Source organism: Xiphias gladius, chromosome 19 (assembly GCF_016859285.1).
Source record: "Xiphias gladius isolate SHS-SW01 ecotype Sanya breed wild chromosome 19, ASM1685928v1, whole genome shotgun sequence".
NCBI classification, from domain to species: domain Eukaryota; kingdom Metazoa; phylum Chordata; class Actinopteri; order Istiophoriformes; family Xiphiidae; genus Xiphias; species Xiphias gladius.
In genome coordinates this window covers 27,341,562-27,364,828 of record NC_053418.1, presented here as the reverse complement: position 1 = coordinate 27,364,828, position 23,267 = coordinate 27,341,562, and the positions used below count along the sequence as shown (strand labels likewise).

General features: G+C 38.6%; 2 protein-coding genes across 9 annotated transcripts in view; both read left to right on the top strand.

The window, feature by feature from the left end:
- The window catches only part of top3b (DNA topoisomerase III beta), a 38,905-nt gene extending 35,708 nt beyond the window's left edge, over window positions 1–3,197 (top strand). Inside the window, exon 18 of the mRNA XM_040156098.1 lies at window positions 1,293–3,197. Within this exon, the coding sequence (XP_040012032.1) occupies window positions 1,293–1,574 (282 nt within the window). The 3' untranslated portion in view covers window positions 1,575–3,197. The remainder of the gene's footprint in view (window positions 1–1,292) is intronic.
- Window positions 3,198–4,470: 1,273 nt separating this feature from the next.
- On the top strand, window positions 4,471–22,835 carry ppm1f (protein phosphatase, Mg2+/Mn2+ dependent, 1F). Of its 8 annotated transcripts, XM_040155219.1 has the most exons (10): window positions 4,485–4,544; window positions 4,729–4,770; window positions 5,191–5,338; window positions 6,317–6,550; window positions 9,823–9,953; window positions 10,973–11,175; window positions 11,346–11,534; window positions 12,138–12,281; window positions 12,890–12,983; window positions 18,339–22,835. In XM_040155219.1, the coding sequence occupies exons 4-10, from the start codon at window positions 6,387–6,389 to the stop codon at window positions 18,728–18,730; spliced, it is 1,317 nt and encodes a 438-aa protein (XP_040011153.1). In that variant the 5' UTR covers window positions 4,485–4,544; window positions 4,729–4,770; window positions 5,191–5,338; window positions 6,317–6,386; the 3' UTR covers window positions 18,731–22,835. The 8 variants fall into 8 exon arrangements, with proteins under 8 accessions (XP_040011154.1, XP_040011153.1, XP_040011155.1 ...); XM_040155220.1 differs by lacking the exon at window positions 5,191–5,338 and having other exon boundaries at window positions 4,471–4,544; XM_040155221.1 differs by lacking the exon at window positions 4,485–4,544 and having other exon boundaries at window positions 4,642–4,770; window positions 5,252–5,338.
- The last annotated feature ends 432 nt before the right edge of the window (window positions 22,836–23,267 follow it).

The following is a 23,267-nucleotide window of genomic DNA, read 5'->3' as shown; positions in this document are numbered from 1 at the left end:
CCATACCACTACTCGCCTCATCTCTAGTGCCACTTTGCGTGCCGGATGGTGATGAGGCTCTTCTTTACAATGTCTCAGAGCTTTGCTAGTGCTGCTTTTTCCTCCTCATTTGCCTTATTGCACTGGTCAATAGTGGTTGAAGCATTTCAATGAAAACCCCAAATGTGAACCTACTGGTAGTTTAGAGGAGTCAGGGACTCACAAAAGTCATTAGGATTCATCCTCTGGATACCATGTCCAAAAGTTAGTGATATTTCACTAAAACCCAAAAATGTCAACCTCATGGTGGTGCTACAGGAAAAGTCAGGGGATCCCCAAAAGTCAGTAGGATTCATTGTCTGTAGACCATAAATGTCTGTCCAAAATTACTTCATGGCGATCTATGAAATAGTTGTTGAGATACATGTATTTCAGTCTGGACTAAAGTGGTGGACTGTCTGACAGACATTGCCATCCCTTGTGTCCCTACTACCTGTAGTGTGTCTAAACATGGCAAATCAGCTCAAATTATATAAGAACCATTGCTGCTTTAAAGCTTCCAATAGACACTGGCACCCTTAAGCAGCCACATCCAGTGGACATCTGGGATTACCTTTCAGCCATCCATTGCTAACTGTTTTCAATAGGCATGTTGTTTGATTAAAATGGGAGAGCATAGATCTATTACTTTATGACAGACTGTAACTGCGTGGATTTAACACTGATAGATATACTGTAGGTTTATTCTTTAAAAATTGAAACAGACATTAGAGACCTAAAGTGTAAATACGCAGAATAAAGCTCTTACTAATCTATAGGTACAGCAAGGTTCATAGATATAGCTATTAAAGAAATAATAGTTTACACTCTGTAGGCTATTATTGGTGCTGGTGCTGTTATTTGTAATTTCCGTGTTGGCAGTTTGACTGACTGAATCGAAGTTCTGCAGGGATAGTTTCCTAAGCAGCCCTCCCTTGTTAAATGCACACCAGGTCATTTGGAGTAACCAGTTGATCAACATATTTCCAGTGAAGGGGTTGTTACATCTGTTAAATCACTTGAGCATGGGACACAACCAGATATCCTTACTCCAAGCTCTTTTGGAGTGTCCTCAGTCCTCATCTTTTCAACATAATTTGTAACACCCTCTACTAGATTCAGTTATCCAAAGCTACTTTAAAAACTCAATTGTGGTCTGATTTTAACTCAGCACATCAGTCCCCCATCCTTGTATTTATGATGTTTTGTTTTCAACTCATACAATTTCTCTTGATCCTATATGCTGCCGCTAAGGTTCTTCTCTCTTTCTTTAGGTTGCTCAGGAGAGCTGCGATGCCTGCGATGCCTCTCTGGTTGCAGTTGACTTCAACAAGACTCGCACTCCACTTCCTGGAGGTGAGACCCAACACAACGGCTGTGTTTTCTGTGATCCCGTTTTCCAGGATCTGGTGGAACTTAAACATGCCACCATGAGGCACTTCATGCACCGGGGTGGGGGTGCAAGACGAGGAGGACGGGGACGGGGCAGGGGACGCCGTGGCAATCCTAAAAAACCCAAAGACAAAATGGCTGCCTTGGCAGCTTATTTTGTATAGTGTCTGTGTATAACGTGTCCTTTTATTTGCCTGACACATAGTCTAAAGATGTGTATGTCTGTAAAAGGAGCTCTGTTTTTACGTGTTTAATTACACTGAAGTAAAATATATATTAAAAAATGTTTGCTATAAGTGTGTTTGCTCACCATCATAAAGAACTAGTTCATATATATGTTGTAGACTTCAAAATACAGTTTTCAAGGAAAAAGCATGTCCAAATCTTCTTTGCAGTGCTGGACTTTTGTGATTTCAATACTTTGAGCTTCGAGCTTATTCTACTATTTACTTTCATAGTTATTTTTATTGATTTTAAAACATTTACAAAGACAATCACCCCTGCCACCCCATACCAAAAACAATGAAGACATAACAGCCTAATGATTAAAAAAAAAAAGGGAGGTATAAATTCAGGCAGGCAGTGAAACAAATATAAATACTCTAATTTTTAAATTAAACTCATTATTTACAGTAATTCCAAGGTAATTGAAACTCTCTTCAATAATTCTAATAGAAGCCTAATTTCCTCAACATTTAAAGGATTGACATATAATGGAAACAGCTAACTCTTATGGAAGTTTATCTTATAACCTGAGATCTGACCAAAATGTTGCGGCAAATTAAGGGTGATAGGAGTAGTGTTCTCTACATTAGAGACATATAGATAGATATACATATAGACATATACTGACAGTTTATGCTCCATGGCACCTCTCCGTATACCTGATATATGCTGGTTGGTCCGTATAGCTACAGCAAGCAGCTCAATGGCATATACAAAGAAATGGGCTAAACGGGAACCTCTGCTGAGTTCCATAATGTAAAGTCAAGAGTGCAGAATATGTATTCTTAGTTAAAACCACAGATGAGGGACATGAATACAGTCGCTTGACCCAGGAAATAAATGTTGCTCCAAGATTCGAACAGGTAGTACCAGTCTTCTCTGTCGAATGCCTTCTTTGCATCCAAGGAGAGAAAGCACTGTATGTCGCTTTTGTAAGGGGAGTAGAAATGTTAAATAAGGGCTGGATATTAATGAAGAAAGAGTTATGTTTTTTTAACAAAGCCTGCCTGATCTGGGTATATAATAGTGGGCAGGATGTCCACAAGCTGATATTCCAGAACTTTAGCCAGTATTTTGTAGTTGAAATTTAATAGAGATATTGGTCTCTTTGATCTGCATTTTAAAGGGTCCTTATCTTTTTTAGCCAGCAACGTTATGCAGGCCCAACTAAGAAACGGTGGAAGTGATCCTGCTGCCAGTGACTCTGAATACATAGTTGATGGGATGGGCAATGGCAGATTAAAAAGTTTCTGATAGAATGTATATGGCAGCTCATTATGGCCTAGTGATTTCACAGACTGCAATTTGGTTTCTGTTTTCTCACGTTGTGAGATAGGTTTATCTGTTCTGGCTACTTGGTTTGGAGACATAGTAGGGATGTTATGGCTCTTAAAGAATTCTTTAATGTTCGAATTAGAAAAGTTGCTAGACACATATAAATCAAAGCCCTACAACTATTATTAATTTTTTTCTTGTTCATGAACATCCCGTCATCTCAGAAAGATATTGCACTTATAATTTGTTTAGCTTTTGCACCTTACAACTGGCTAGCTAGAACTCTCCCCACTAATCACTATGCTCATAAAAAGTGCTTCTGTTTCTACATTAAATTTTTCAGTTTTTCTACATTTTATTCAAGGTCTCCTTTTTCTTTACTAAGTTCTGTTTTTCTTTTTCTTATTGGCTGGGAAAGAAATAGTCTGTCCTCTCAGATAAGACTTAAGTGTCTCCCAAACAGAAAAAATAGAAAAATCAGCAATTGTGTTTATATCTAGAAATACAGGGATTTGTTCAGATATAAATTTAACAAAATCATCACTGGCCCGCAGAAGCGTGTTGAAATGCCAGTTTCTCATTGGGTAAATTTAGTTTTTAATCTAGTTTTCACAGGACTGAATGTAGGGGGTCAGTTTCAGTAAAACAGTATTCAATTCTGCTGTATGTGCGGTGTACATGTGAGAAAAATGAATATTTTCTCTTGGATTGAGAAATTACCATATATCAGAAATTGCAAACTCTGAAAGAAAGGTTTGCATGCAAATAGGTGGTTTGGATACCATATTGCTTCATCTGACTGTTGACCTGTCCACGTCAGGATTCAAACAAAAATTAAAATATCCTGATGATTCTCCTTTCCTATTGTTTCCTATTCAAGCTTTTAATTTGATTATTTCCCCTGACACTCATCCATATTTGGTTTTTAATTTTCACTTTCCATATTCAAATTTCAATTTTTCAATTTGTTATTTTCTGTCAAAAGTAGAGCTGTAAGATAAGTCAATTAACTGACAAGTTGATCGATTAAAAAAATGAATCAGTAACTATTTTGATAGTGGATTAACCCTTTTAGCTTTTTTCAAGCAACAATGCTACACATACACTGGAATCCAGGTTTTGAAATGAGAGGATTTGTTGCTCTTCTTTAAACTGAATATTTTGGGGTTTTGGACTGATGCCTAAATAACACAATCAGTTTAAATACATTAACTGGATCTGTGGGTAATTATAATAGGTAGTTTTCACACAATTATTTTATATTTCCTAAACAAGTTGATTCATCAAGAAAATTAAAATAAGTTCCAGCCCTATCAAAGTTCCTTTTTTAGTTTTCTTTTTTTTTTAATAACATTTATTAATGACTTGATAATCCTTTGTAGTCGGGGAATGTCATATTTTATCTATAATTGTATGTCTTAATTTCCTATTTCTATTTTATGTCTGAAACCACATGAATATTGGGTATGGCTTGGTCCTTTAAATCTACGGCGGAAGGAAGACGGAAGTATGATGACGTACAGGAAAGTGGTCCAATAGGGTGTTGAGCATACTGCAGATCTCGTAACATTATTGGTATGTACGCGGTGATTTTAGTACCATCAGACTTTTTACGATCGGGTCTAAAAGCGCAGGTTTGTGTGTGTGTGTGTGTGTGTGTGTGTGTGTGTGTGTGTGTGTGTGTGTGTGTGTGTGTGTGTGTGTGTGTGTGTGTGTGTGTGTGTGTGTGTGTGTGTGTTTATCAATTAATCTCTTTTACTCTTTGTCTCGCAGTATCTCGGTGTGTTTCTCTAAACTCTCTGTCTGTCGCTTATGTAGGCGTACCATACCAAGGGACTCTTCTAACTGAGCTAGCCCCAGGTAAGATGAAGAAACGACCTTTTGCTCGTCGGGAAAATCCTATTGTTTTAAATAAATCCAGCCAGCAGATACCCTGATTTTATTTTGCTGACTGCATGTATTACAGTGTAATGTTAATGTTTCAACCGTGAGAACGCTGCCGCGAAAAGTACGGGAGATAACGTGGGCACTCTATGTACCCTTAAAACAATGTCACAAGAGGTAAAACTGTGCGACTTTTACACGTTTGGGAAAGCAAAATATGCCTACAGTCACTGTACCTTCGGCACATGAATATAATATGGCAGAATTCTTGTACTTATCTGGCGCTTACATTTGCTTTTAAATGTAGCTACAAAGTTACTATAACTGCTAGCACTGTTTACAAGCCCTTCCTGCGTCGTTCTGCTAGTTGTTTTTTCAAGAAATTTCCCTTTGCAGTATTAAGTCACGCAAACCTGGTGCCAAACAGTGTAAAATCCACTGTCTTTCTTTGAGTAAGAAGAGGCAACTCCCAGCTAGCGATATCTGGCCGGATGCTGAGTTTTGTTTGGTGAACCGGCCGCGGGTAACGTTGGGCAGACGTAAGGCAAGTCACACTGTGTCTCACCTCACGACTCATAAAACTCCTCGTTTTTATTGAATGCAATGCAGGGCAAGGGCAGGGCAAGCTGAGATGGCTACATGCTGGCACTATGCTACTGACTACTCTGAAAAAATCCAGAACGAGATAAACCACTAATTGAAAAGCCTATTTAAAGTACAATTATGCTTAAATGAATTTAGTGATGTGTAACAGAAACAAAATTGACTTCCTAGTGGTCTCCTACCAGGCTAATTTATTGTCTCTAAAAAATAAAACTGCGCAGGTGACATGACTTAAAAAGTTTAAATTATAGGTATTTGGTGTTTAGTCATTAAAGCATTTTAGCATGAAATGTTTTCCTTCCAACTGTTTATAGTTCAAAAATAGATGCTTGATGTGTTATTTAAGAGAGTTCATTTCTGCCAAGAAAAGAAAACAAACAAACAAACAAACATTAGGTGAGTCAAAAAAAATTAGAGATATACTTAACAAAACTGTGGCTAACTCAGTCAAAATTATGACATAGTAAAAATTTAGATTTACTATCATAATCATTTGGACTTAGTCTCTCATAATTTTCACTTAGTAAATCAAGGAAAAAAATTTGAGCTAGTAAGTCAAAGTCTACATCACTATGTGGAGCCTTTCAGTTCTATTTCTTAGGATGTTGTAATGACTTGTTATGACTATATAATTCTAAAAATAATGTTAATGTAACAATATAACAACAAATAAGCATACTTCCCAAATGTCAAATTTTTCCTTAAATGTGGTTTGACGTGAGCAGCTTCACAAAAATATAATTAGTTTAAAGGCAACAAACTTGAGTTTCCAGTACTCTGCTCTACGATAACATTTTGGCAAGTACCAAAAATGACCAGCTTGGAATTCAAATGTTCATCTTTGAATTGTATACTGCTTTAATTTTCCATCACACAGTGTCAGAGTGAAATTTGAAGCCTATTTTCTCTGTCCTTCAAGTGTCCACTTGTGGCCTTTGAGCCCTGACGCCCTGTTCACGAGAGAGTTTACTGCAGCCAGAGTCAGTGGGATGGAGGAGGAGGCCAGGTGCTTCCTGGGGAAGTTTGTGGACGAGTTCCCAGCTGCTCTGGAGGAAGGCAGTCCGTTGCCTGTCAGCCCTCTGAGCCGTAAAGTCTCCCTGGAGGAGCTGCATGGAGAGAGCCTGGAGCTGGGCCTGAGGCTGCTGGCTGCCAGGTATGACTGGGAGGGAGAAGTACACAAAATGTATTTTACATATTTTGTAGGCCTGCAGGATAGAAAAAAGGTACAGCGCCACAGAGACTGAATGCCCCATGCTCCAAGATTACATAAGATTTACCTTTATTGATCCCCGTTGCACCCCTAGAAACTTTTAGGTGTCCACCATCTCCACTCCGTTCCCCTTATGGCAACAGAGGTACAGGGTCTCTTGCTGCGCCGGAAGTCCATCACCGCTGCTGGGCTAAATGCTCTTGTTCCACCTGATTAAGAACACTCTAATATTTGATATCACTAAATCCAACATTACTTAATAGTAAAGAATTTTAAAATGTTACATATATTATATTGTTATACTATATCATAACTTCATATTGCTTTTCCTATGATGACTAAATCATCATCTCTTACACTCAAAGAAAATAAAATTAGTTAAATTAATGCGTTTATATGAACTTATATAATCATGTTACAGTTGTCTTTTTCCATCTCTAGTAAGCTACCTTAGTAGATATCTCCTTGGGAAAGCTGATTTTTCTGCCATGTACACAGGTAATCGTTATTCTGATTGGCTTTTTACAAGTACATATGTTCATGCCAAAAGAGATTTGAGAGAGGGAACGTAACAGCAGAGTGATAGATGAAAAGAGAGCTAATTACATGGAGTAGTACATCTATTTGTTTAATATAATTCTGTCCAAAGTCTGACTAAAACTGAAACTAACAAAAGGTAGACTTCAGAGGTTTATATATAATCTGTCTGCAGCACAGAACATTTGACTGTTATAAATTCACACACTTTTGTGATGTGAGGCAGAGCTCCGCCCTGTCTGTCTGAAGCAAGCCATGCTTCCAAACTAAAGTCGGGCGGAGGGGAGAAATCTGATGCATGCACTGAATGTGAATTAACTGATGTTACATTGTTAAGGGGATCAGCCTATAAAAATCAAGAGTTAAAAAAAAAACGAAGAAGAAACTCACAGAATTAAAATAATCATAAAACTAGCGGTCATTCTCCCAATATTTTTCAATTCCTCCATGATATATGCATGGATGAAATTATGAATAGTCTGAAAAACACTTTACTCACACGATCTGAACGTATAGGAATTAAACTTATCATCTTGTCATTCTCTGCTTGTGCACTGTTGGGCAATGAAACAGGCAGCAGAATTCTGTAATAAATAGATTTATTAATAAATAATGAAGTTGATGAGAAAATGTGTTATGGGATTCACTGTGAAAAGAAGGACGGACATCCTTTATTCTCATGGTGGTCATTAATTCTTCAACTGTAAATTGAGTTTAAAATCCTTCAGTGCTGCAGCCTCTGAGAGAACTGACAACACTCTTTCCTTTCCTATCATTATTTTCCAGACTGTGGACCAAATGGCAAATTGTATTGTAGCATCTCAGCTCCTTCTGAAATTGTCTTGTCATGTCTGAATAAAGTACAATAAAGGAGCAACATTTATACAACAGACACCCACTGTATGTCTGAATGACAAAAAAGCCACCTCTCTAACAGACAGATAAAGCCTTTATTCAAGATCTGAAAAGGGCTTTTGAATGTGGAGAGAAGTGTGTGTAGTGTGTCTTCAGTATGCCTTTTCAATCCCTTCACAGCCCGGTACAGTCCAATTTTTTCAATCATTGGCTAAATGGTTTCACAGTTAGTGACGTTTGTTTTTTTTCACATCGTAGTATTTTAAGTGTCAAAGTATTAGTAGCATAGTAATAATATATCACGCTAAACTGTAGTTTAAGTGTAGTTAGTGCAGGAGTACTTGGTGCTATTTGCACTTTCCGCCAATCTTGTGTGTGTGTCTGTGTGTGTGTCCGTGTGTGTGTGTGTGTGTGTGTGTGTCCGTGTGTGTGTGTGTGTCTGTGTGTGTGTCTGTGTGTGTAGGCGTGGCGCGCTTGTGCATGTGTACCTGCATTCCTCACATTCCTGACAGCTCTGCTCTTACCCTGCTCATTCAGTATGCATGGTTGGCAGAGTGGACAGAATAATAGTTGCTGACACACTTTATAAAAGTGAAACCAGAAAGTACCAAAGAAAAGAGGTGTAGGAGACTTGAGCTGTAACAACAGCACTCATACACTATCTTCTTCCAATAGAATTACAAATCTGTGATCATCATTTGCATTTCCTGAGTTACTGTGTTTTATTTTAAGATGATGAATAGATAATCTGATTATATTTGTGTAAAAATGGTACAGGATAGGGGTTCCATCATTATCAGAAAAACCTAGAATACCATACAGTTATGTGTATTTCAGTCAGCCAGCTCACATGAATGTTAAACATGTCAGCGTTAATGTTTGACATCTAGCTCATGACTTTTTCACTCCCCACAAGGAAGCCACAAGCTCAGCACAGCAGGGAAGATTGATGATACTAACTCATTTTAAATGTAATACATTCAGGGTTTATTTGTCTAACTTTTGGTTGGATAAAATGAGAAACCTTGGGCTCTGGTGATGTGCATTTTGCTGTTCTGGAAGGATTCATCGAAAAAATTAGATAATCAAATCAGATAATTAGATAATGCAACTAATTGTTAGTTGTAGCCCCAATTCAGACAAATAGACAGAGAAGGTTTTATTAGTTCTCCCAGGGAGTCAGGCAACTAGCCCCTTTCAGACATGGAAAATGTAAGATTGTGTGTTTCATCTGTGCGTTAAAGTCATGGCTTTTTGTCATTCAGAAGAAAGTGATATGTTAAGGCTCCTTATGACTCCTTAGCTGTTTTATTGCAATGAAGAATCTTCTGTAAATGAACTTTCAAGCTCAGCTAAACAGTACGAGCTTACAAAATTAAAAAATGTATGAGTCCTCTGTCTCAGAATCATTGGCTTGTGTGCACTCTCTTCTGCACACGTTTTCCTTCAGAGGTATGCCCTGTCAGGAAGACTTCATACCCTCCCTGTAGAAACACCATTGTTCTCCACACTTCCTTTTTCTGTGAGCCTAGTCCTCTCTGAAACATAAATGTAATTCTCTAAAGGGAAATGCAGAGTTGATCTCACAGTTGTGCACTTACCAGCTGCATTCTGTAAGTGAGCAGCTGCCTGGCCCAATCATATTTTACCCGTTTGTGTTTGCTTGTGTTGACTTGTTTTTTTCTGTACTGAGGTGGATCCATCAACTACGGCTGTACAGTTGTGTATCACCTGGATGCAAAGTTTGGTGCGAAAAAATGATCTAGTTCAGATCTTGACAGAGTACATTACAATTTATTTTTTGCTTGTGTTTTTTGGTTCAGGGGTGCTCCTGCCATCCTCAGTGCCCTCCTGTGCCAGGCAGCACTGTCCCAGCTGCTGCAGAATGACCTTTCACCTTTCCACTGCCCACAGGAAGCTGAGGCCAACCAGGAAGAAGAACAGAGAGTAGTCTGTAAGTGTTTTACTTTATGCTCATTTTGGAGGCTGTAGTTTGGGGTGCTGTTAAATTATATTGTGTTATAATGAGGGGTGTCTCTAATATTTACCCTCACTGATACAAATGGAAGGTTTGTTGCCGAGCAACAGAGCTACATTAGCATTCATTTGGAGTCACATTTGTGTCCACCTGATGAATGTAAATGCAATATTAACTCTCCTTCGGTCTCAGTTTACTCTGAGAGGTTCGATGCAGTGAAGTAACTTTTAATGTAAAAATAAGAGGCTTACAGGCAGACAGGTTAACAAGGAGGCAGACAAACAGGCAAGAAAACTCAGGTAGCAGGTATAATTAAACAAAAACAAAAAAACACTAGGGGACAAGAGCAGATGAACCCACATGGACCAAAATATAAATACAGACTGAGGTGATGAGGTAACTGAAAACAGGTGTGTGAGTGGGCAGGGAAGCACATGTGAGTGCAAATGTGAAACGGGTGAGCAAGTTGATGAGACAGGAAAAAAGTCTGGGGACATCTGGTGGGCGGATGAACAGTGGTAGGTCTGGGGAAATGAATTGGAGAACATGGCTTGGAAGAAGTGAGCAGGGTCTGGAGACAAGAGCCAAGGCGAACTGGGGATCAGACTTTGGGAGCTACATGCTCCACTATGTTCTTCAGCTAGTCTCCAGCTTTGTCTGTCTGCTGTTTAGTGCTGGACAGGTAGTACACAGTGGGTTTATCAGAGCTTTTCACTGAAAACAGCTGCCTGCTGCTGTTGGAAAGAAGGTGAGAGTGAACCAAAACAGTAAATGTGATGTAAAATCAAACTAATCAGCTAAAAGCAGCTAACAAGCTGAGTTCGATACCCAGCCTAAACCTAAAACCATGAAAAGTCTGTCCTGAAAGGCTGGTCTTCATTTTTGTTCTCTATGCTCTGTTGTGTATCGTACCGTATATACCAATAGCAAACAGTAGTAAGCACCTAAAGTCTGTGATTTAGTTCTTGTTTATTTCTATTTTATCTTACTGACAGTACTTCAGTCAGAGGCAGTCCAACGTCTCTTCCTCAATAAGCTAATAGATTTAGCACTGGCATGGCATCAAACCTTCCTCAAGCTTCCCCCCTCCACTTCCCGGTTCCGCCGCTGCTCTGTTCATGCCATCAAGAACACGAGGAGGAAGATGGAGGACAAACACTTGGCCCTAGCTGAGTTCAACCAGCTCTTTGGAATCCAGGTACAAGACTTTCACTGCAACACCAAACATTGCTTGTCACTGGTTTTCTTGTCTTTCTATTTGTTAAAAAGTTCAAAAAACCAGAAATGTACAAAACACCTGTATGAGTTTTAAAATATATCAGACACATATTTGAGTCTTTCTCTCTTTCTCTCTCTGCCATGGTGCAGGACGGAGTGGAACGTGCCTACTATGCTGTGTTTGATGGACATGGAGGGGTGGATGCTGCTACCTACGCTGCCACTCACCTCCATGTTGCTCTAAGTAAACAGGAAACACTGCAGAGTGACGCATCCACAGCCTTCAAAAATGCCTTCCAAAACACAGATGACATTTTCCGAGCCAAAGCCAAGAGAGAGGTACTGAAGCAGCACTGGTCCAACACCCTGAACACACTGGTTTCAGATGACTTACACTTGAATCGTTACACACACTGGTGTGAGTGTGCCACTGGAATTATTTACATTTACAGTGTTAAATGATAACCAATTTAAAAATAGGCTAATTTTAAAAAGCAACTATAAAGCAGTTAATTAAAGCAAAATGTAAACCATGCGTTATAACTCTCAATATACAAAATATAATAAAAATAATAATAATAATTAATAATTATACTCCTTATTTTGTGTTTAAATGTTGAATTATTAATTTAAATTTTTAAAAAGGCTTTTAGATTCAACTTTTGGTTATTCCATTTATCAATGTATCCATCTATCATATTCCGTCCTACAATTTATTGTATGGAACCACCTGCTTCAACATTTACAGTTTTCACTTTGTGTTAGCTTTAATTTAAACACAACTCTCTTTTAATTTGAAGACATGTAAGCAGTGTAGCACCAAACAATTAAAATCAAGACCAACCCACATGGGTTCTGAGTGTTTTGCTGGTCACACCAGCATGCATTACTGCAGAACTCAGGCTGCAAACTCAGGCTGATAAGTAATGTGTTTGTTGTCAGCGTCTGCGGAGCGGCACTACAGGCGTGGCGGTGCTGATCCAGGGTCAAGAGCTGACTGTGGCCTGGCTTGGAGACTCTCAAGCAATGCTGGTCAGAAAGGGACAAGCTGTGACACTCATGGACCCCCATAAACCAGAGAGAGAAGTAAGGATATCAAACACACAGACTCTCTCACATAGCTCTCTGCTGCTTGGAATTTCTGGGTGTTTTGTTTTCCAAACAGGGAAGGTCACGGAATATACACAAGGTCACTTCACAGGAAAGTAGCTGAATGTATTTTCCAACATGTTTGACATACTGTATTTACTACAACAGATAGGTTCAGCACATCAACAGCAAAAAAGACGTAGCCATAGTAAGTTTGCCCCGAATTCATGTTGGAGATCAAGGGAAAACAAAGATTTTTCATTCCGGACTATCTCTACTTTTTTTAGATGCAGGGCTCTGTGAATGTGCTGCGGAATTAGGTGAAGTGAGAAAACATTGAATGAATTGCCCTACATCTAATCGATTCATCATTAGTGCGTTTGATAATGACTTAATGATTAATCGATTAATCAAAAAATAACCATCAGATTAATCGATAATGAAAATATTTGCAGCCCTAAATTACAGTCACATGGCTCATGTGGAATTAAAAACACCCAACACTGATGCTAGTTGCAATTAATTACTGCACATCTTCAGATAAAACGAATGGTGGGAAGATGATCAGGAGGTAAGGTCTGTCTCTTTCATTCTCCACTGTCCAGGATGAGAAACAACGAATTGAGGATCTTGGTGGCTGTATCACCTTCATGGGTTGCTGGCGTGTTAATGGCACCTATGCTGTATCCAGAGCTATAGGTAAGTCAGGCACAGCCAACATGATCTTAGAATTAGTGCTGACCCAAACAGGGTCTCTGTCCTGGGTTTTATTGATCTTACTGCAGCGTTTGACAAGGTCGATCATAGCAGTCTGACTGATCGCCTCGGCAGCTGGGTTGGCCTCTCTTTCAATATAGAAAGGTTCTTGGCAGGTAGCTTTTTCCACACATCTTGGAGAACTTTCCACAGACTGTCTACATGATGTTGAGGTCAGGGCTAGACCATGTGTGGGCCGAACCATCTTTTATAGGACTCCTTGTACTTCTTGTCACTGAACCTAGTTCTTTGAGGTCTCTATCGTTCTGCAGAATGAATTTTGGACGAGTCAGATGCCTTCCTGATGGTATTGTGCGATGGATGAGGATCTAAACATCTAAAGTGCCTAAAACTTTTGCATAGTACATATTATTTCTACTATTACCTGTGTTCAGTAAAGAAATTTTAGTTCAGTTCAGTCAAGTCAGCAAGTTCTTGTTCAGGTAACTATGTATTTTCAGTTCAGCTGTCTTATATTTTATAAAGCGTACATGAACTTCAAGTGAAGAATTGGGGATGTCCAAATCTAGATTCTTTTCAGTTGCAAATCTCAGAGTTTGTCCATTTATTGAAAAAAAAAAAAAACAGTCTACGTACCACACAGTTTTACTAGAGTATATTTCATTTGACCATTTCCAGATTACAATTAGCTTTCCATAAAACTATCAAACAGCCTTACAGTGTTGGTTTCTTCCTCTAACATTCCTCCCTGTAATCATTAAAACTGATTTAAAAACTAAAAAATATCCATGTCTTGTTACGTAGGAGTATTTTTTTCCCCCCAAACAATAGCAAGTGGCAAGTGTTAATGACAAATAGGTTGTATAACCCATGGCTGCTTTACAATAAAAGCCACCCAGTGTGAAAGAGCATCAACACGAAATGTTTGGCTTGCGTAACGCTCCAACATTCTGCCTTTTTTTTTTCCACATGAACCTTTTTAAAATATGAATTGTAAAGTTCTTTAAATTTTAGATTTCAAGATACCTACACTTCTTGTCCAAAAGTTTACCAAATTTTAGGTTGATTAGGTTGAGTACAAATGTTTTACAGTGCATTTAGTAAGCACGGTACCTAGGCATCCTTTTGTGTGCCAAAACTATCCAAAAACTTCCCCAAAATGCTGAAATGCACATTCAAATATTTAAGAAAATATTGTTTTTTTTAAATAGATAATGTCTTGCAGCTAATGACAAACGTAAAAACCATGAAATTAAGGAATTTCAATACAGTATACAAAATGGAGAGTTTGTAATGCTTGTGTCCAAAACCTTATCTGGAATATATCCAAACTTCCTCAAACAAGAACATTAAGCAGAATTGTCCATTTGTAGCATATGACTTTGTTTGGATGATGTTACAATAATTTACATCAACAGCCTGGCATGGCTGAAAATCAGCTCTCAGCCCTCTGGCTCACTGCAGGTCCTGTCACTCCATGCAGCAGAGATGATCTGGGGTTGTGCACACAGGGACATGACAATACCTGCACTTGAAGACAGTTTTTCCTTCTTCAGGGCAAAGCAGAGAACAAAGTAATTAATGCCTGTTGTTGTCTTGTCCCGTCTTGCCTCTTTTTGGCAGCCCCTACCTGTGGCACTGAATGACATAGCAAGTTCACTCATGTTGCAGCACCATAACTAACATAAGAAATAACACTGGCAAACATCAGTAGTATGAAATAAAAAGTCTCCTCTAGATACAAGCACTTCCATTTCTGCTGTATTTGAATAATCGTGCGTCAGCTTGACTCAGCACTTGTGCTAACAATGCTAACAACTAGCTTAGGGCTACAACACACACTACAGTTCACTATATTAGACATCACATGTAGATCATTTGACTCAGACTACCATAGTTAAATTATTTCTGAAGAAACACAAGTTGGCCAAGTTAGATTTTAGAGTATTCTTAACATTCTTTTCTTGTTTTCTTCAAGTAAAGCTATGAATCAACTATGATTCCCAAGTATTTCAACTTATGTACTACCTGAGCTTTCTGTTCCTGGACAAAAACCTCAAGGTCAATAACCAGATTTTTCCTTTTTTTTCAAAACAACATATTTGACAGGAACTACTTAGCCCATTTGAAATATAAACCATTGCATCTGATAACTGCAGTGCAGCCTGTTGTTTATCTTTCACATGTACTTAGATAAGGGTGTCATTGTCCTACATCTGACATCAGGGGGACAAACATCAGCGGGCCTACTTTGGACCTCTGTTTTACCTCAGCTGTATAATCTAAGTACTTTAATGGGATGGTAATAGAAAGACTTAGAACCTTGGTTAAAGAACTCATGAACAACTCTTAATATTTCTCTTGGTAAGTTTTAGTTTTTGAGTTTATTTCATAAGTGTCTTTAGCACTGGAGGTCTTCAAAGACTTGATGATCCTTTCAACTTCTGCATGCATTCTGCTACTTCTACACAGCTACTATTTTAATATGATGCATGCTGGAAAACTGAGTTTTTCTTACTTCAGAAAAATAATCATGAATTAGTTTCTGGATAGCTTTGGCTTTCAAATGAGGGTAGGACTGCACATGTATTCCACATTTTAAGGGGTGAAAAACTATTTTTACTTGTTGCTGTGATAGTAAATGATGAACAAGTATCAGGTCCTTTATAATGTTATGACAATTTTCATTTAAGTTTAATGCATCACACAGCAGCAGCTTTGGATGGATTGCTGGCGTTTCCATGGTGTTGAGTAAAAAATTGACTAATTTTACTGTCATTCCTGCCCCAACACAACATTTTACGTTGCCTTGAAATATGTGCAACTTATTTTTTCTGCAAAATGGCAGGAATTTCCTGAAATTGCAGGTATTGAGGGTTAGGGTTGTTGGTTCGCTGTGTTTTTAATGCAGTATGCTTCTTTGCTTCATGGTCTGAATGGTTGACCTTATAGTCAACAGCAGCAGTTTTTATGTGAATATGGACAATAAAAACAGGGACAACAGCACACATATTCCGACAGTCACTGCACGAAGACATTCATAGTGTAGCACTCAGTTGTACACATAACAAGTGTCGCAAATAGTTGTGTAACAAATGAAAAATTGACCAAACAGCCCAACTGCATCTCACAAATATGGACAACTTTAATTATTTGCTGTTAATTGCCAACATACTGTTAAACACAACACAAGATCGGAAAGTAAGACTGTCAAATATCAGTGATCAGATCAATTCACTGTGCATCCTAGCTCACTGACATTTGGCAACACCTTGTACTTGATCAGTTTATCAGAAAAGCTTCATCTTTATACAGGTAGAAAACAAAGCTTATCTCTAAGATTAACAGTGTTTTTCAGCCTTCATCCAGAAAGACAGCATCAAGGGTAGAGATGTTAAAGAACAGGCCATGAGAGACATTAAACCATCCTAGCATCACACAGCAATGTTTGTATTTGGTTGCATATATTGGTAAAACCTCTCGCAGAAGCAGTGGCAATTAAACCAACAATATTGCCATATACTGTCATGCAGTATAGACAACAATTTACAATATGTGCAGCCGATTCTAGGTGTTGATCAAATTCAAAATGCAGTATACCGTAGGAATGCTGATTTCCAGGGTACTATAAAGCAAGATTGTATTTAGTTGGTAACACCTTTAATCTTGCTTTCGCAGTAAAGCAGAGAATGTCCTCACATACAGGTGCATTTCTGTACATGGAATAAGAGACTAATTGTTCAGCAAAGTTAAGAAAGGCAAGTTTCCCCTGCATTCTCAGTCCAGTGCAGTGATGTCTTGTCTCCACTTGTTTTGAACTGAGGAGAACCTTCCTCATGTTGTACGTTAGTTTGTTGTTGTATTCCATTATATCTGACTCTAGCTTTCATACAGGGATCTGTGACCACTGCATCCAACACCACTATGTCACTTTGTGCATTTAGTTTAGTCCATTTCAGTTTTACTGCAGTCCAGTTGTGCAGTTGGTTTTCTCTCTCTCCCTGTTTCTCTCCTGAATATGAGTTCTCCTCTTCTATTTTTTTTTTGTTCTATAAGACTTATTTAGTTGCTACATTAGCCTCACCAGTACTGGACATATTTGTACTAACCTTTCATCCATTGTAGGAAACAGGCTGAAGTCATCATCAGTTTAAAAAGTCTGCTGCCCTCCTCCCCTCAGTCAATATGTGTCATATATTGGCCATCTTCACTAAAAACAGACCGTCCTGATTCTAGCTAACACCAAACCTAGACGAATTTTGATGAAGTTTTCCCTGAACACCCCTGAGGGTGTCTTAAGCTTGGCATCATCAATATAAATACCTTCAGGAAAAATCGCAAGAGCAGGTGGGAATCTGTGAAGAGCTAGGCCAAATATACAGAAGGCTTGCTTAAAATGAGAAAAAATGGCCAGCTGATTTATATTTAATCACGCAATGTTAAGTCATATGGGTCGATGTGATTTCTCATGGGTCTGCATTGTCGCAAAATTTATGACCTTTTATAATTACAGATAAGACTTTTAAACTGTGATGTCTGATGACAACAAGCTGCACATTCGGCTGTGCCATCTTCAGGTTACAGTTCTGAAGCTGGTAACAGTAGCAGAAATGTTTGTGTTGTGGCATTTTATTTTTTAGTCTCAACCATGTTTGGTGTTCAGCTCTGTGAACATTAGAGTCATCAAAAAGAGCAATAGACAGGGTATCCACAAATCTTTTAAAAGTCTTAGAAGGTCTTGAATTTGATTTATAAGACTTAAGGTCATAAAATGTCTTAACCCTCCTGCTGTCCACGGGTCATTGCGACACAAGTCTCCTCGACGTCCCACCCAAAGTGGGGAAGCGTGTGCTGCAGGTGTAAGAAATATATCTGCAAAGGCTGTACACTTGCATACTGCCCTACTTGTGGTAATCGGGACTTTAGTGAAGGCGGCACAGTTTCAACAGGTGGACACGGTGTGTGTACAGAATATGAGGACAAGGGGAGAATTAACAAATTAGTAAGATTTCAAAATATACTGTCCGTCAGGTATCGAAATCCACAGTACATCACCCAATTTCCAAAACACGACACTGACAATCTGACTAGTAACCAAATGTATTCTAGAATAACATGTGTTCCCCCTAATATCACTTCAGTTCAGAAAGCCGGATAATTATTCCTCTTGAAACTAGGCTTGTATGTTCACATGGCCATTATTAACATAACTACCGTGTTCAACATTTCACCTGTTGATTTAATTACAAGACCCTCAGGCCTGGACTTAGTCAGTGTTAGGAGAGACTACTGTATTTAGCTGCAGCTGCTAACCACACATCCACACCCCTCCTCCAGGTGACTTTGACCAGAAGCCCTATGTGTCTGGAGATGCCGACTGCTCAACAACCCAGCTGTTCGGAGACGAGGACTACGTGTTACTGGCATGTGATGGCTTCTTTGATGCAGTCAGACCTTCAATGGTCCCACATCTGGTCTTAGATGCACTCCAGCAGCCTGGTGACACCGAAGGAGAAGGAGCCACTCCACAGAAACAGTCAGAGGAGATTACTGGACTGAGAGTTGCTCAACAGTTGGTAAGTCATGCTAAGGCAGCTGGCTCTAGTGATAACATAACAGTAATGCTGGTGTTCCTGCGTCCGCTGGAGCAGCTGCTGTCTCAAGACTCCTCTACAGAAACTACACAAGCTACTCAGGACTCCACTTCCCAAGATGCACCACAGCAGTGAAGGAGGAAATCTGTTACCCAGTAACCACTTTGCCAACTTACTGCCTGACTCAGTATATCTTAGCCTTTTTTTGTCCCAAGGTGCTGGCAGACATCCTGCAGACTGACAAAGTTCATTTGATGCTAACAAAACACATGAATGCAGCAGAATGTATGCATACTATGTCATTGCTTTGGAGTAAAAGAACAGATTCAGGTGGATTTAGACCAGATAAGTGAGCTACAGTGAGCCCCTGTGCTAGCCTCTACTGAGTCCCCAAACATGTTCACCCAACCCAGAGAACAGCCAGCATTCCTACAATGGAATACTACTGTTGTAGGAATACTGCCTACCCCAGGTTTGCTGTGTTGGTTTGTGAACATTTGATTAAACATTGTTTAAGTATAGGCATGGTTTCACCATCATATCTATTGTATGTGTGTGTATGTGTGTAACTTTTTAAAGATATGACGTCCTGCTCAGTATTGATTTTTTTCATGTGGTATTAACTGTAAAAAGGCCTTTGTGTCTTTGTGGGAGGTAAGCTCTCTGTGCAAAATATTTTCCATTCATATCTGTTTTAAAAGACATACAGCTCACATAAGCATTACAAACATTTAATCTTAGTTTCTGTTACATTTGATTCTGATGGAAAAACAGTACTTTTTACTGAAACAGATGTCTGAATATGACATGAAAGTCTTAATGATTGATTCTTGTGGTGAAGCAAAGAAAGGCCATAATGATTTGAATTGTATAAACAACTCAACACTGACTTGTGAGATTTAATACCTACTGAATACTTAACTTAGTTATAGCATTGAAATATTTTACTTTGAAAACCATCTCTCTGAGTATATGTGGTTTGAATTCTGCTCTTCGAAATTTCAAGATTTTTCAAAACCTAGAATTTTTTTCCAGCTTCACAAATTCAGAGGGAAAGCTCGAGTGCCGAAGTTTTGTCGAGTTTTCAGACAGTCAACAGAACTCTTCTTTCTTTAGTCATGTGAATGACAGAACGTAAGTGGATAGGACATAGATCTGATTTATTCCATTTAGGTTTGATGCTTATTTTTGGTAGCTCTAAGTTTCAACTTGAATTTTGGTGTCTGAATCCAATTTGAGAAAGTTAAAATCAAGTTTTTAAAATAACACCACTTGAAATGGCCTCTGATCAAGCTTTCTCTTCTCACAAAGCACATATACAGTCGACAGTGACCATGTTGGCAGATCACCATCAAGATTCTTAGAATTTTCTGAAATAATGTCTCTGTGATTTCAGATAGAGGTGACCAAAAGCAGCTTTCGTATATAGTGGCACCCATTATGTTGGCTGAAAAGACAACTGTCAGTACTTGGACAAGCAAGACCACAGTTAGATTTACACTTTATTGTTTGTCATTTTAAACAATGTTTCATTTTTTTGTTTGTGGTTTTTTTGTTTTTGTTTCAAGAGGTTTGAAGATAAAGACTAACTGAAGTGTAAACATAAGGCTATCTCAGGTAAAATTGGCTGGAGCGCAAATCCACTAAAAACCAGCACAGAGCTGCTAAAGTTAGCCTAAACCGTTGGAGAAGCGTCCGCGACCAGCCTCCACACAGTGGGGAAAATACTACACTATGGATGTGCTAGTTATGATCCGGGCTTTACTTTTCTTTTTTTAATACAACCTGTATCCCTGAAAAATAATGTAATTGGCTTATAAAATGCTGGCTCTTGGCCTCGGTACTACTGCTAGGCAGCTTGTTTAGGTAGCAAGCCAGTTACCTGAACATACTAACATTTGCTAACGTTATAGCACAGTTTAATCTATTTCTCACACTTTGCTCTGGAAAGGCTGAAAAGCATCCTCCAAACACACTGCTTCAACATCTGGAGTAATCCAAAGCTTGACGGTCCTGCAGTTCCTACATACGGCTGCTAAACCATGATTGGGCCATCTCTGTTTCGGGGAGGGGGTTAGCAAAAGTTCAATTCAAATCACATAATTGCTGATGGTTTTAAAAGATTGTAATAAAATCAGTGGTATTTTAATTTCAACATCAAATATTCAATAGTGATTCCAGAAATAGGTTCATTTGCTTGTAAGATTTAAATCAGCACAGCTTTTCTTTGCTTCCATATTCTCTGTGCCAGAAAGAAAAGCTTGCCCCCTCTTGAACTCCATAGTGTTATGACAAGTCTGTTACTTTTTTAAGGTCTGTATTTATATTTTTTGTCTAACTCATCCACCATATCTCAACCACCTGTTCTCTAAGCATCATCAGTATTAAATGCAGTGTTTAGGTCATACTTTGTGTTTTGGAAATCAAGGATACAAAAAGAGTCTCACTAACTGAGGTTTTGCAGTGGGATTGGAGCCATACTGACATCATCACTGTGCTACATCTAAGTTATTTCTCCCAGGTAACCTTAACTCTGCCTTTACTAGCTAGGACTCAGTGAAATGCCACAAAAGTCTCTTGTTCTGTGCTGTGTGGCAGTAAATAGGTTTAGTTTTCTATTAGAGAAGTTGAATTCCTTTAAAAACTATCATCTTCAGTCTAAAAAAATGCCTAGCCGCCTTCAAGTCGATCTCTTATGCCAAGCAGTATGACAGTTGAAAGTATTTTACACTGTGCACCCAGCAGAAAATGACTTGCATTAAGTAAGTGAATCTTGAAACTATCCCTGAGCTGTAATTTTGATATCTTGTAATGAAAAGCTGTTGAGATGATTTGAGTCTCTGAAACCTGCTGGGTTGAGCGTAATAAAGGAAAAACAAAATGACACAGGGATCACAAAGGGGCAACGGTATAGTCTTTATTTTTATTTTGAAGGAGCATCAGACCTTCAGCGCAAACTAACTGCATGAGCTTGGCAGGCTGAGGAATTGGAGCACTGATGTTGCTTGATTTTCTGGATAACAAACTTTGACAGTATTTCTGACTCCTGTGTTTGTTTCAAAATATTTTTAATTAAGAGTTCTTAATCATATCTTACTGAGAACATTAAAAATTAAGATATCAGCTGTAATGTATGACTACAGTTTCCGTTTTTCTGACAAGATGTTTTCTATAATGTTTAGTATAAACAACTGAATAAAAAGCAGTGTGAAGAGAAAATGTTGAGGATGTGTATGCTGATTGTTTGTATGTTTGCAGAGGTTAAGGTTATTGATTACATCAACCTAAATAATGTAAAACAAATTGACACCATAAAAATGTTATTACATAAAAGACAAGATCATAAAACCTAAAAAGAGTTCCATAAATGTGGCGTCCAGTATCAGATTGAAAACAGACTTCTCCTAATGAGATGTTTGGGAAGATGAAGATTAGATGATTGTTGTCTGGTTGAGTAGGTGAGAGTCTCTGTGTTGTATTTTTAAAAAAGCACATCTTTGGAAAAGATTAATATGGATAGCAAGAGGCTGAGTTTCCAGAAATAAAGGACCTGCTTGGGTGTAATCCTGATCATGTGTGGAGGTGGAACATTTTATGGAGAATTGCAAAGAATGGACCCCAGATGAATGCGAAGGCTTGTCTTCCTCATCATGTACTGTAGGTGTTTAAATTAAGTTAATGAGGCAGCCTGGGACATAACTGAACTGTACCAGTTACTATTTAATCTTCTAGCTCTAGTCAAAACTTTCAGTTACATTTTGAATATGTGATCTGAGCATCACAAGATATGATGATTTTCTGACACAATACTGTAGGTCCACATATTTTAGCTCAGTACATTCCCAAGTTTTCATTCTCCTGGAGAAATGGTTTCCCACCTTGTTGCTGAAGAAGTTGACTGGTCTGCACAGAGCCTTGACTTCAATGGCATCTAGTCCCTTTGGGATGAACTGGAACGCTGAATGGGAGTAAAACCCTGCGGCCAGGTTCTAGGTTGGTTGTTTGTCCACATACTTTTGGCCATGAACAGTGTAGAACATAGAGTGCAGATTTGATTACACCACATTTAGCTGGTCTGATGTGAAATAACTACTGGCTTTTACTTTTCTGTAATCTTAGTGTAAGATCAATATATTGACTGGTGAGGATAAGCGCAGGTTCAGTTTGTGTTATGTTAAAATGCAAGAGGAGAAACAAAACAAAGAACAGAAAGTCCCATCAGGTGTGTTTTATTTTTGATGTTTAAATCTTAAATACAGATTATTTACAGATAATATATATACATGTACAAACAAAACCGCAAAACCATTGAGAACCTTTTAAACACTTAATACCCACTTATTGGGTATGCATATGTATATGTTACATATGAAAAGACGATGGTGGACAACACTTTTTATAACAACATTGTTTCCCTTCCACTATATCATCTTCTGTGAGTCCTACAGCTTGGATGTGCTGTGGAGTGTTGTTGAATTCCATGTATTCGTTTGATTGGAAGCCGTTGTCGTGCTCACAGCTGCTGTCTTCCTGTGCCTGAATCCAACAAAGGACACCATTAGTAAAGAGCAAAGGAAACGTGAAACACTGATAGCAGTATTTCATATTGGAGACCCTGAGCATCGACGCTGTGTTATGTTGTCTGAAGGTGGTGCAGTCAAGCTGATCTTAC

What these genes read in the sequence shown, in the direction of transcription:
- ppm1f (XM_040155220.1), top strand. Translation starts at nt 6,387, where the DNA reads ATGGAGGAGGAGGCCAGGTGCTTCCTGGGGAAGTTTGTGGACGAGTTC. An exon ending in CTGAGGCTGCTGGCTGCCAG is followed by an intron (nt 6,551 to 9,822) that starts GTATGACTGGGA and finishes TTTTTGGTTCAG; the next exon opens with GGGTGCTCCTGCCATCCTCA. An exon ending in TGCTGTATCCAGAGCTATAG is followed by an intron (nt 12,984 to 18,338) that starts GTAAGTCAGGCA and finishes CCCCTCCTCCAG; the next exon opens with GTGACTTTGACCAGAAGCCC.